This window comes from Drosophila teissieri, chromosome 2R (genome assembly GCF_016746235.2).
Source record: "Drosophila teissieri strain GT53w chromosome 2R, Prin_Dtei_1.1, whole genome shotgun sequence".
Lineage (NCBI taxonomy): Eukaryota > Metazoa > Arthropoda > Insecta > Diptera > Drosophilidae > Drosophila > Drosophila teissieri.
The window spans coordinates 17,709,238-17,721,536 of record NC_053030.1 but is presented as its reverse complement, the minus strand read 5'-3'; the positions used below and the strand labels follow the sequence as shown (position 1 = coordinate 17,721,536).

Genomic DNA, 12,299 nt, shown 5'->3' with positions numbered 1-12,299 from the left:
CTGGGGTTTCTTTTTCTCTCGTTTTCGTTTATTCGAAATTCAATTTGTGTGTGTTTGTTTTACTAGCTATTGTGCCGTTGATATATGTATCTTGTATTCTTTTCCTTTCTCGAGGGTAAATTAAATTAAAATAAAAGTATTCCAAAGGCAACATAAATCAGTTTCAATTCCACTCAGTCTCTGGCTATCTAGGTATGAAAACTAATCACATTCATGGAAAACATTTTTAAATGCCTAGCTAATAGATAATAGCTTCATGATTGTTTCGGGGTATTTCAAATGAGTTACACTAGTACAGCCTGTTTCAGCTAAAACTATGCTTACAAAATATTGTTGATTTAAGGCTTAATGCTCGGCAGTGGATCCATTGTGGATCGGCTCATTGGGAGCACAACCATCTAGAACGCCGCCCAGCTGGCCAATCCGTTTGATTTGGTTCATTAGCTCGGCAATTTCCGGAGTGCAATTGCGGAATTTCCTCAAATATGAGTAGCCGCGCAGCATCTCATTGTCCAGAACGCATCTGTACAGCAATTCAGAAAAGATGTTTAAATATTTGTTTTAGGTCTAGCTTTAGTCACTTACATCAGAGCAGCGGCCGCAAAGTTGCCTGTCCCCTCCAGATGCTCGAGCCACTTGTTAATTATGGTTTTGATCAGCGGATCAGTGGCCGGCAAGCAGATGCGCGCATGCACAAGGGCCTCTTTATAGTACTCGTTGGCCAGGAACAGATTGATGGCTTCCGACTGCATTCCCAGGCTAAACAGATACGTAGCTGCGTGCATGATGAAGCCCTTTTCCTCCATCTGCTTGGCATAGGCGCGACAGCAGTCCTGCCAAAGTCTGCAAAAAATAAAAATAATAAAGAGGAACCGATTTTTAATAAAAGCGCGAAAACTTACGTAAACGACACGGAGGGAGCCACCGAAAGATGCCATTCGGTGAGCGTCTTGTTGGCCATATGCTGCTCAAGCTCTTCGCGCAATTTGAATGTGGACATGGCCAGGCAAAGTGGAGCTATGTCTTTAGTGTTTGAATGCTTCAAATTGGTCACTGAAATATCATATATATCGTTAAAATCTGGAATGCTACAAGTTAGTAAGCTAACTCACACTCGGTTGCAATTAGCTCCTTGGCCATCACCTTGGTGCTAAACAGCTTCGACATGAGCACCGACTTGTCGATCTTGGCAGCGTCTTCCGTAAGAACAATGGCCAGCTTCTCAAGGGCGCTTTTGTTGAGCTCCTTCTGGGTAAGGTGAAGACAGGTGCGGCTATGCTGTGGGCAAAAATGTTATTGGGTTTCAGTGGATTCAGGACCAGATTAATAACTTACTGTGAGGAAACTGTCAGGCGCCTGTTTGGCCTCCAGCTCCTTGCACTTTGGGCACTCCTTGGTATTTCGATTCTTATGCTCCTTGTCCAGGCTGAGTGCTTCTAGCATCTCTTCTACGGGAGTTTCTTTCCGGCCTTTATCTTTGAGAGGATTATCAATAGCTGCAGTTACTGACTCCAGGATTTTCTTCTGATCCTTGCTAGCTCCGTCAGCTTCAAGTTTAGCCGCTGCTTTGCGCTGATCCCGCCGCTGTCGTTTCTTTTCAGCCGCTGTGAGAACTGGAGCGTAAGGCTGAGTCAGCGATTTGCTGGCCCACTTAACGTTCAAGAGGGCATCCACCTTGGGACAGATGCTTTTCTCGTCGCCTTCCAAGGCGTCCTTGATGTCAATTAGCTCTACGGAGAGCGCTTTTCCCGAGCACATAATAATGTTCTCGTTGGTGGGCAAAAACATTCCACACCACATGGGGCAGTGGTAGGTGATGGTTAGCGGTGGCTTCTCTGGCGCGTTGCAGTTCCACAGACACACCTTTCCCTCGATGTGGAAACTAAGCAGCAAGTGCTTCTGGGTATGGCTCCATTTGAGCGAGGTAATCGACGCCTTCTCAGCGTTTGCCGTAAATGTGTGAAGCGTTTTCCAGTTGCGCTCCGTGGGCTGGAACTCCAGCACGAAAACGGATTTTTCGTTGCCGGCCACCGCAAACTTATTGCTGTCCAGCGGGCACCAGGCTATATCGGTCACATACCGAGCAAGCAAAGCGGATTGGCGGATAAATGGTGTCCACGACTTCTCCATACCCGAATCCCGCTCATGGAGCTGCAGCAGGCCGTCATCGGTGCCAACAAAAAGGAACGAATCCCGGACGCTGAGGTAACTGGGTCGGGAAATGCAGTTTACAACTGTGGCCTCTGTAAGAAAATAGGTTTTAATTAATTAATTCAAATATACATACTTGAAACAAATGAGTGATTTTTGATTAGAATTACTTATAAGTAATTTGCTTTACATACTGAAGCTTAATTAAACAACAATTAAATCTAGCAAGAATGACGAAAAACTCTTTGTTTCATGTCCATTGTTGTTATTTTTAGGTCCGAATTGTGTGACCATTGTAATGAGTTGTGGGAAACAATTAAAACCAGCTTAAAGGTCTCCGAAACTAAAAGCTCGATGGCACGAGTAATTGGCGCCACTTCAAGAGAATGAAATCGATTAAACTGTAGCCAAGGGCAACAATAATAACAAAAACTTAGCAAGCAATCACGTTACACACTTCCTTCCATCGAAATAAATTCAATTGTTCTGTTTATTAAAATGCCGCGGCACAAAACACTAGTGAGCATTGGTCATCGCATTATGAAGCGCTTCCATCAGTTGGATCTGCGGGTCGACAAGGAGTTCGTCATCTACATGGTTCATCTGCTGGCGAGGGATCGGCGCAAAGGTCTCCTTAAGAGCGACCTCAATAAGCCCACCGCCTGTGCCATTGAGTCGTTCGTAAATACAATTGTGGATAGCTATGTGAATTCGAAAGATTGTACTATGGCCAACATGAAGATGGCTTGGGTGATGAAGAAGGGAGTAACCATAGATCTGGAATACGTCAAGAAGCAGTACGAGGATAAGTTCCAAACGGAACTGCAGCTGCTCATCAAGGATATCCTCCAGTATCCAGAGACTTGCAGTAAATTGCAGTTGGACCAGCTCTTTGCAAAGATGCAGGTCTTCATAGTGGTCTGTTACAATCTGGGCTCACCCAAGAACCATGTTCTGCTTAAGCTGACTGCCCAGGCTCTCAACAGCGTCATCGGTCGAAGTGACCTGCAGAACTATGTGCTGAAGAAGAAGTACCATCGGCTGGAGTATCTTCAACGCTTGTCGGCCACCGTGGGCGGCATTGTGATCTATAACAACGATGGCCCAGATGGAGATCGAGAGAATGTTAGGAGTGGTAAGTGCATATGGGAGAAACCATTCCACATTGCAGCCTTTAATTCCTAATTTTGTATACTTTTTAGTGGTTGATGATCTGGAAATGGCCCAGAAGAACACGGAAGCCGCCTTTGCCGATAGTATGGGGCGTGCGGTCAAGATGCAGTCCACTTGCCAGGCGGCCCTTGATGAACTCATTAATATAGATCATAAGGACGAGACCTTGACCTACCGAGTGCCCCTCGAGCACCTGGATCGGCTTAACCAGTTTTCGGTGACCTACTTTATGCTACATCGCTGTCTGACGACTTTGAACGAACATTACCAGAAGACAGTGTACCTAATTGAAGTGGAGCAAAAGCGATATCAATGTGTGATCTGCAAGATTGACGATACCCTGTCCATGCGCACCGCGATTGATTCGGAGCTCATCTTTGTAAGTGAAGTATTAATTTCTATGGAAGTAATTCTAATGTCGTTGCGCTTTCAGCCACACTTTGTGTACCTCTCTCAGGTGTGGGGCAATCTGAACAACTTCCTGAACCACATTGTTGAATTGAACAAGCTGAGAGAGCAGGTGGAGGCACTGGTCGTCGACGACTTGATGACCTTGACAAAGGCTACAATTACCGAGCTGCAGGCGCTTCATAAGCGGATAAAGAAGTCTAAGGTCTGCACCTTTGAGGAGCGCATGGATGCCGTGAAGGATCTGCAGACCGATGGCAACTTTTGCAAGCTGAATAAGGCAGATATAAAAGAGTTTTGTTCTCTAGCCATGACCATTACCAACGGCCTGCTTATGCCGGCCCAGGTGACCAGAAAACTGTGCTCCAACGTGGACATAACATTTGGTTTCCGGGACCCAAGATACGCTCGATTCGCGGAGCTACGATTCGAGCCTTTCATAGCCGCCTTCCGAAAAGTGGTTTTCAACAATGCCAACCTAGCCCTGCTGTTTAAACTGGACGATGCGCTGATTGAGCAGGAACTGCAGGATGTGATAGTTGAGCCACCGAAGCAGACGGATTTTCAGGGTCAAACAGAAATGGTCGTCACCAACGACTTGTCGCCAGCCAACTGGATAAACGTAACATGGAATGCGTGGGACTATCACAGGGAGACAATCCACTTGGCCAATATACGTAAGCAGCAGACCAACGACTCGCAAACCAATATCAGTTACGGAAGGCGCAATGCACAGAATCAAACCTACAACTGTCGGCAACATAAGTAATTGGCACAAAACATATACTCACCGGTTTTAGATTTGCTTAAGTCAAAAAATCCTAACACACGATTCACGATAAAGTATATAAAGTGGTCCTGCCACACCAGGGAGTAGACTTCTTTCTTGTGCGGCGTCCGTAAGTGGGTCTTCACTTTCATGCGCTCCACATCAAGGATGCCAACCTGTTGTTAAGTTAGGTATTTAGTTTCAGTATCAAATAAAGCCGATATAATCAAAGCTATACCGTTCCATCGAAGGTGCCAAAGGCCAGTTCCAAGCAGTTGGGACTCCAAGCCAGGCAGTAAACGTTGCTGGACACATAAACGCTGTCGATGGGCAAGCAACTGGTGGAGAGCTTCGATATATCAAAGAAGGCCACGCGGCGATCCGAGCAACCCAACGCGATTCTAATCGAGAAACAGTTTAATAACATACAAGATGGGATAATAATCACATTAGCTTACTTGTTCATATCATCTGGGCACTCGGCCATCGCTCGCACTCCAAATGCCACTGTTCCGTAAAAGGCAGCCACGCGGCCAGTTTGAGGATTCATCATTCCAATCTGGCGATTGTTTCGGCACAACCATATCATCTCCTTGCTAGAGTCACATGCAAAGGACACGATGTCCTGCAACTGGCAGCTGTGGGATTTGTCCTTGCTAATCTTGTAGCGAAGCATCTTTCGGTCGAACTCCACTGACCAAAAGAATAACTGATGCCGACTCAGGGAAACAATGACCTGGTCGTTCAGCCAGTAGACGTTGTTAAGCTTGCCTGAAAATATCACAATTACATGATGACTTTCAATGGTTTTTCCCTTCCACTAACCTGCCGCCTTGCTTTTGCTGTAGTTCTTGCCAGCATGCGCCCCCGTATTGGTATTCCAGATCATCATCACCTCATCTCCATCAATGGACACGAGCAGCGTTTCCAGGCGAGCGCTGTTCACGGAAGTCGAGCTGATGGTCTCCGTGCTGATGGCCGGCACCACTTGGAGATTACTCTGGGGCTCAGACTTGGTCTGCGGTGTTCCTGACGCATGCACCTCGGCCTGGTGGTAGATGTGATGCAGCACTTCTCTTTTGGGCTTTGCTGCCTCGCCATCGACGATCACGGCATCATCACTGGACGAGCTGTACTGGATGACCTCGAGGCTGCCCTCGGTGGAGTCGCTGGCATCGTGCTTGTTGCTATTGGTACTGGCATCGCTCAATGGACCCGTGGGCTTTGTGGGCTCGCAGTCCTTCAGGGTGACCTCCACGTGCTGCGTTTTCTCCTCCTGGCGACTGGCCAAGAGATCGGCTTTTACACTCTCGCAGGCTTCAACGAAATCCAAGACAGCGGCACCGGTTGGCTTTTCCAGACCCACAAATCCGCCGCCGCAATCTTCAGAGGACTTTCGACGGTCGGCTACAGGTGCTCCGAACTCACACTCTAAATGATCAAAGTTGTATATGTCGAAGGGGTCGTCGGATTCGGCTGCCCTGGATTTGGTCAGTGGTGGTGGCTTTGAATTGGGTTTCTCCTTTTGCGCTCCATTGCGGCTTCGCCACTCTTCGGCTCTCGATGCCAGATCGTTGATGTGCTCGTCCTGCGGAGCAGACACCTCCCGCCAGGTTAGGCCACAGATGGGCGCTTTGTGGCCGTGAAACTTGTAGACGATGTTCATCTTGCGCAGATCGCAGACCAGCACATTGCCCATTGCCGTTCCCACGGCGAACAAATTGTCGTTGTAGGGGGAACAGCGCACCATTGTGAGCTGATGATTTCGGGGCGAGATGAAAGTGGGACGACGGCAGTATGTGTTGGATGCCACACAATAGATGACCAGGTCGCTGGCGTCCATGGACAAAATGTTACCGTTGGCCAGGTAGCTCATCAGCACGGAGTTAGTAGTGTGGTGGACACCGCGCACATCTCGCGCCTCGTGCTGATGCTGATGAGCCTTGTGCCCGATTACGGCTTCGCCCAATGCGCAGTCCCATACCTGAACGCTTAGATCGTCGCCCACAATGGCAAACGGCTTGGCCGGACCGCCGTTGCCCACGCCCCACATGGGACTAACGTCCAGGGCCAGAATGTTGATCCGTGTCGACATGGTCACCACTTGGGGCTGCTCTCCGTTTGCCGGTGGAGCGGATATGTAGTTGATGCAGCGAATGCCGGCATACAGAAAACCGCCGTCGGGAGCGGCGGCCGCCAAAGATACGTTGCCCGGCGGTGTTGGCACATTGTGGTACATCACCTGTGAGTTCATGGCGAGCGATCAGCACTTGACATCAGCAGGATGAAGGACTATTTCCCGCTAACAGTTGGCGTCGTTAAGGGAAAAAACTTCGCACAAGCTGCTAGTGTTAGAAAGCTTTGTTGGCTTTGTCAGCGCTGCCACCTTTTTGAAGCAGCATGCAAGGAAGTGAACAGTTAATAAAAATTATTATTCGTTTTAAGCTATACATAAAATAAATCTCATTTTGTTATTCATGAACTTTTATTTGTAATAAAACTTTATAAATAATTTAATAATATAAATACATACTTGTTGTTAGAGACCCTAAAACAGGGTTTACGTTAGCTTTAGTTTGTTTAAATTACCCGCTATAGCCTTTCTGTCTATCTGGCAACTCTTAAACATTCCCTGTGAATGGCCACCAGCAGGTAGAGAAGAAGAAGACGCACAATAACAACGCAAAAAAGGTAGAAAAATCTAGCAAATTGTAAAAGTAGCCGTAAAAATAAAATATAGCCAGCAAAAATGGAAGCAAAGCGTGAGAGAAAGTCATCCCTGGTACGTACATTGAAAATATAATGAAAGAGGAAAGAAAACCCTGATAGGAGTGCGATTTTCAGGCCCCACTTTCGCCGTGTCCCATTCCGGATATAACCGATGACGATTTGGTGAGCATTTCGGTTAGGGATCTCAATCGGACCCTCAAGATGCGTGGTCTGAACCGCGAGGAGATCGTCCGGATGAAGCAACGCCGGAGAACTTTAAAGAATCGCGGATACGCCGCCAGTTGCCGCATCAAAAGAATCGAGCAAAAGGACGAACTGGAGACTAAGAAGTCCTACGAGTGGACGGAACTGGAGCAGATGCACGAGGACAACGAGCAGGTGCGCCGTGAGGTCTCCAACTGGAAGAACAAGTACAAGGCGCTGTTGCAGTTCGCCATCCAAAACGAGATTCCCATTCCAAGCGAGCTAGAGGGCTGCTGAACGAAACGATTTGCCCAGTCACATTCCTGTTTCTGTCAAAATTTCAATAAACCCCAAATGAAAACACCTGTAACTAAAGTACAATAGCTGGCAAATACCCTTCTGTAATAAAAGTAATCTGCTCGAGAAGCCCTGTATTGCGTTCGTTGAAGCACCCTGTATTTAGCATAAACAAAACCCGTGTCGGCGCTCGCTGCGAATGCCAAAAGATCCGGAACGCACAAGGAACTCGGCAAACGGCTGGTTATGTATTCATCTCGATAGCTCCACGCTCCAACCAGTTCATCCATGGCATTTCGCTTCTTTGGCAAGTCCTTGCTGTACGCCCTGCCCCTGGGCGTCACTTTCCTGGACTGCGTTGGCTATGTGGCCAGGGTGGATGGTGAGTCGTCCGCAGTTCATCCGTTCTAGGGTGGATAACCCATCCACGACTTTCCACAGGCATCTCCATGCAGCCCGCTCTCAATCCAGTGCCGGATGAAAAGGACTATGTGTTCCTTCTTCGCTGGGGCACCCACAACAGTCAGGTGGAGCGCGGAGACATAATATCGCTCATTTCACCCAAGGATCCCGCCCAGAAGATTATCAAGCGTGTGGTGGGGCTGCAGGGGGACGTGGTCTCCACGCTGGGCTACAAGCACGAGATCGTTCGCGTTCCAGAGGGCCATTGTTGGGTGGAAGGCGACCACACCGGTCACTCCATGGACAGCAATACCTTTGGACCCGTCGCCCTCGGCCTGATGTCCGCGCGGGCAGTGGCCATCGTGTGGCCACCGGAACGCTGGCGATTGTTGGAGAACGAGCTGCCGAGGCGCAGGAGGCCCATACAGGCCTCCAAGAACACCAGCAACTACTACAACTAGACTGACCATCTACTTGGCGGAAAGCCTGCGCCCAAGATAGTTCCAATTGTGTAAATACTTACAGAAATAACCATATATTTTATAATCAATTGTTGTGTTCCCCGCATGCGATGCAAAGTAGGATGTTCCAAAGTAAAAATTAAAGTTAAAAGCCAAAGAAACTGGATTACTTTTTAAATGAAACAATAATTTATTTGGATAGCTTCTATACTAAAGTATTTTCCGCGCCCGGATGCCGAACTCCTCCATTAGGCTGAGCGTCGGCTTTAGAGCGACACCGGCCCGCACAACTTCAAAGTAGCCCGGAGTGGCCAGGTCAATGACTGTGGAGGCCAGTCGCCGTTCCTCGGTCAGTCCGATTTGACCGGCATCGAAGACGGCTCCCAATTGGGGCCAAAGTGAACGGAACTCGGACACCTGCAGACTGCTGGGTGCACTGGAGCGATTGGCGCTGGTCAGGGCCAGGGGCTGCTCATGCCACACGGCGCACAGGTCGCGCATGAAGTTGAAGTCCGGAATGCGTATGCCGATCTTGGAGGTGCTGGGATTAAGGAACCTGTTGCTCAGCTGGGCCGTTCGCTCGATCACAATGGTCAGGGGGCCCGGGAGCAAACGAGTTAGCAGCTCGTCGCTGAGATGGGCAGCCTGACCAAAGCGTCGCAAAGCAGCGATGTTGTGTACGCAGATGGCCACGGGCTTGTGCTCATCCCGGCCTTTAATCTCGTAGAGCCGCTGGATGGCTGTCTCGTTATTGGCATCGCAGGCCAGGCCATACACGGTATCGGTGGGCAGGGCAATCACCTGTCCACTCAGCAGGCACTGACGGGCCAACTGAAGAGCAGCCTCGTCTCCCACCGGACACACTGGAGTCCGCAGCTCGCTCGCCTGTTGCTGCATCCTGCTGGTTGTGTGGTGATGTTTGGATGCCTGGACAAGACGAAGGAGGGGCGTTTGAAGACGGCGCATTAGTCTCGCCAGGTGTGGTTGCACTCGTGGTTGCAGCACTTGTAGAACGTGGTCATGGGCTCATCCGCCGACCGCGTCTGGATTTGCATGAAGTACGCCCGCTTATGGCTGCACGTCGGGCACTCTGCGTCCGTGGAGTCCACGTTTTCCCACGCTGCCTTGCCGCCCAGAACGTGATCCACCTCCTGCAAATACAAAACATTAGAGATATTTTCAAAAACACGTAGCAAATTGCATCATCCAGGTAGAAGCGATCTTACCTTGAGGCGAGGAAAGGTTTTTGCGGAGATCTTGCGCTTGATCTTCGATATGTACGGGCAGGTGTTGCACGTGAAGCGGTGGCAATTAGTGTCCTCTTCGATAATCAATATATTTCCGCACGACGGGCAAAAAAACAACATAGTTTCGGAGAATCCGAATCCGCGTTGTTTAGTTTTATTTGATTTAAGCACGTTGAATCCTCAGTGTGACCGTATTGATGGTGAAATATACCAATTCAATAGGCGGTTTAAATTCATTAAAATTGTTTTGTTTATGCAGGTTTTGTGAATACAAATTTGTAATAATTTAAAAGGCATTTGGAAAAATGGTTTAAATTATTAGCAATTTTCATTTAATACATTTATTGTGTTACAGGCGCCAATAGCATATACTAAATGCCGGCTTTCAAGTTATGGTATGTTCTATGTTAAATTGTACGTATCTTCTGTCTTCCTGTTTACGGTCATACTAATAGCATCTTTTAAGAAATTTTTTCCGTTTTGCAAAAAACTATCAAAATAAACCATTTTTGCAAGACTTTTGAGTAAAAGTTGCTTATTAAATAGAAGTAATACATCATGTCGGCCGATGTGCGCGATATTCTGGACATGGAGCGTGCCAACACGCCCGAGGTGACGAGGGAGTCCTTTCTGGCCACCAAGAAGCGGAACTTTGAGCGGTAAACAAATGCATTCACATGAGTGCGGTTCCTTAATTAACAAGGTTTTTAATCATGTCAGGACCAAGAATGCATCCCGTCGACCGGAGGGAATGCATAGGGAGGTGTTCGCCCTGCTCTACACAGACAAGAAAGATGCTCCGCCCCTCCTGCCCACGGACACCGCTCTGGGAATCGGAGCTGGCTATAAACAGACGAAGGCCCGCCTGGGAATGAAGAAGGTGCGCAAGTGGGAGTGGGCGCCCTTCTCGAATCCAGCGCGCAACGATTCAGCGGTTTTTCACCACTGGAAACGGGTGACCGACAATTCCACCGACTATCCGTTCGCCAAATTCAACAAGCAGCTGGAGGTGCCCTCGTACACGATGACGGAGTACAATGCCCACTTGCGGAACAATATCAATAACTGGAGCAAGGTGCAGACAGATCACCTATTCGACCTGGCCAGACGGTAGACTCCTCAATCCATATTTAATAGCTGGAATTATAAGCCATTTGTTTTGCAGCTTCGATCTTCGCTTCATTGTAATGGCAGATCGCTGGAATCGTCAGCAACATGGTGCCAAAACGGTAGAGGAGCTCAAAGAACGTTACTATGAGGTGATAGCCCTGCTCGCTAAGGCCAAGAATCAAACGAGTGAGAAGAAAGTATTTGTTTATGACGCCGAGCACGAACGGCGCCGCAAGGAGCAGCTGGAGAAGCTGTTCAAACGCACGACACAACAGGTAGAGGAGGAGCAAATGCTTATCAACGAGATGAAGAAGATCGAGGCGCGGAAAAAGGAACGCGAGCGCAAGACACAGGACCTGCAAAAGCTCATTTCGCAAGCGGATCAGCAAACGAGCACGCATCGAATACGCCCAGCACTCGAAAGTACGAGAAGAAGCTGCACAAAAAGAAGGTTCACCAGCAGCCGCGTCCCTCCAAGGTGGACTCGGTGGTGAATGCCATTGAGATCGGTAGCAGCGGCATTAAGTTCGCTGACCTGCGTGGTTCCGGCGTTTCTCTGCGCTCGCAAAAGATGAAGCTGCCGGCAAATATCGGCCAGCGCAAGGTGAAGGCCCTCGAACAGGCCATCCAGGAGTTTAAAGTTGGTGAGTCAAAGCGTTTCAAGACACGCTAGCTGGCGCTAATTGGCTTTCTCTTTGTAGATCCCGCTCCGCCGCCCACGGAGGACATTTGCACCTCCTTCAACGAGCTTCGTTCCGATATGGTGTTGCTCTGCGAGCTTCGCACCGCCCTGTCCACCTGCGTCTACGAAATGGAGAGTCTCAAGCACCAATACGAAGCCGCCTGTCCAGGCAAGGTAAGTCGCCAGACTACAGTAATGGCATCTCAACCAGGGTGGCTAATTGGTTTTCCCTTAATCAATGCAGACACTGAATATCCCGCCCTCACTGGTGCCCATCAAGACCGAAGCCCTGGACAATAGCACAAATTAATTAAGTTAACGCGGCCCGTTTCCACTCAGATTCCCCAGACGCCGAAGTGTGTGCGGCGTGCTAATCATTGTAACCCGTTTTCCACTGTCCATATTTGTGCATTTGCGCTACTCCCAGTCCGCATGGGGAAATAAATGGATAAACAAGAAAATTGTTTTGCGGCACATTCAATGTGAAAATCAAATAGCCCACGGCCGACGTTGGCCAAGCAGATGCCATGTCGAGTGTGAGAACTTTTTCCCCACTGCTTGATTTATTTTCCAGCTAAGAAATGCTCGCTTAGTGGCTCTTATTTGGGTTAGGCCAGCAACAGCACGGTATGCGATCTTTGGCGAGCCGAAAAAGAGTACCGAGCCATGCTCGATTCGACAATGCC

The 12,299-nt window shown here is 48.7% G+C and overlaps 7 protein-coding genes across 8 annotated transcripts; 4 read left to right on the top strand and 3 right to left on the bottom strand.

Moving 5' to 3' along the window:
• Positions 1-6: 6 nt before the first annotated feature.
• On the bottom strand, positions 7-6,869 carry LOC122613683 (protein rigor mortis). Its single transcript, XM_043787983.1, has 9 exons — positions 5,327-6,869; positions 4,960-5,272; positions 4,740-4,902; positions 4,524-4,677; positions 1,336-2,243; positions 1,113-1,278; positions 903-1,053; positions 586-843; positions 7-523 (listed from the first exon to the last, which is right to left on the bottom strand). The coding sequence occupies exons 1-9, from the start codon at positions 6,753-6,755 to the stop codon at positions 346-348; spliced, it is 3,720 nt and encodes a 1,239-aa protein (XP_043643918.1). The 5' UTR covers positions 6,756-6,869; the 3' UTR covers positions 7-345.
• Positions 2,584-4,732, top strand: LOC122613686 (cilia- and flagella-associated protein 206). The gene is made up of 3 exons (XM_043787987.1): positions 2,584-3,286; positions 3,354-3,703; positions 3,758-4,732. The coding sequence occupies exons 1-3, from the start codon at positions 2,650-2,652 to the stop codon at positions 4,499-4,501; spliced, it is 1,731 nt and encodes a 576-aa protein (XP_043643922.1). The 5' UTR covers positions 2,584-2,649; the 3' UTR covers positions 4,502-4,732.
• A 255-nt stretch (positions 6,870-7,124) lies between the features above and the next one.
• Positions 7,125-7,840, top strand: LOC122613691 (transcription factor MafG). Of its 2 annotated transcripts, none has more exons than XM_043787996.1 (2): positions 7,125-7,283; positions 7,346-7,840. In XM_043787996.1, exons 1-2 carry the CDS (start codon positions 7,251-7,253, stop codon positions 7,709-7,711), a joined length of 399 nt encoding a protein of 132 aa, XP_043643931.1. In that variant the 5' UTR covers positions 7,125-7,250; the 3' UTR covers positions 7,712-7,840. The 2 variants fall into 2 exon arrangements, with proteins under 2 accessions (XP_043643931.1, XP_043643930.1); XM_043787995.1 differs by having other exon boundaries at positions 7,145-7,283; positions 7,331-7,840.
• Positions 7,841-7,951: 111 nt separating this feature from the next.
• Positions 7,952-8,730, top strand: LOC122613690 (mitochondrial inner membrane protease subunit 2). Its single transcript, XM_043787994.1, has 2 exons — positions 7,952-8,093; positions 8,153-8,730. The coding sequence occupies exons 1-2, from the start codon at positions 8,000-8,002 to the stop codon at positions 8,572-8,574; spliced, it is 516 nt and encodes a 171-aa protein (XP_043643929.1). The 5' UTR covers positions 7,952-7,999; the 3' UTR covers positions 8,575-8,730.
• A 34-nt stretch (positions 8,731-8,764) lies between these two features.
• Positions 8,765-9,540, bottom strand: LOC122613689 (yrdC domain-containing protein, mitochondrial). The gene has a single exon (XM_043787993.1). It carries the CDS (start codon positions 9,538-9,540, stop codon positions 8,785-8,787), a length of 756 nt encoding a protein of 251 aa, XP_043643928.1. The 3' UTR covers positions 8,765-8,784.
• Positions 9,540-10,009, bottom strand: LOC122613692 (DNA-directed RNA polymerase III subunit RPC10). Its single transcript, XM_043787997.1, has 2 exons — positions 9,801-10,009; positions 9,540-9,725 (listed from the first exon to the last, which is right to left on the bottom strand). Exons 1-2 carry the CDS (start codon positions 9,939-9,941, stop codon positions 9,540-9,542), a joined length of 327 nt encoding a protein of 108 aa, XP_043643932.1. The 5' UTR covers positions 9,942-10,009.
• Positions 10,010-10,257: 248 nt separating this feature from the next.
• On the top strand, positions 10,258-12,074 carry LOC122613815 (DNA methyltransferase 1-associated protein 1). Its single transcript, XM_043788201.1, is given in 6 exon segments — positions 10,258-10,480; positions 10,542-10,931; positions 10,987-11,315; positions 11,318-11,575; positions 11,633-11,787; positions 11,858-12,074. Coding segments are annotated over 6 exon segments (1,299 nt in total). The 5' UTR covers positions 10,258-10,379; the 3' UTR covers positions 11,924-12,074.
• The last annotated feature ends 225 nt before the right edge of the window (positions 12,075-12,299 follow it).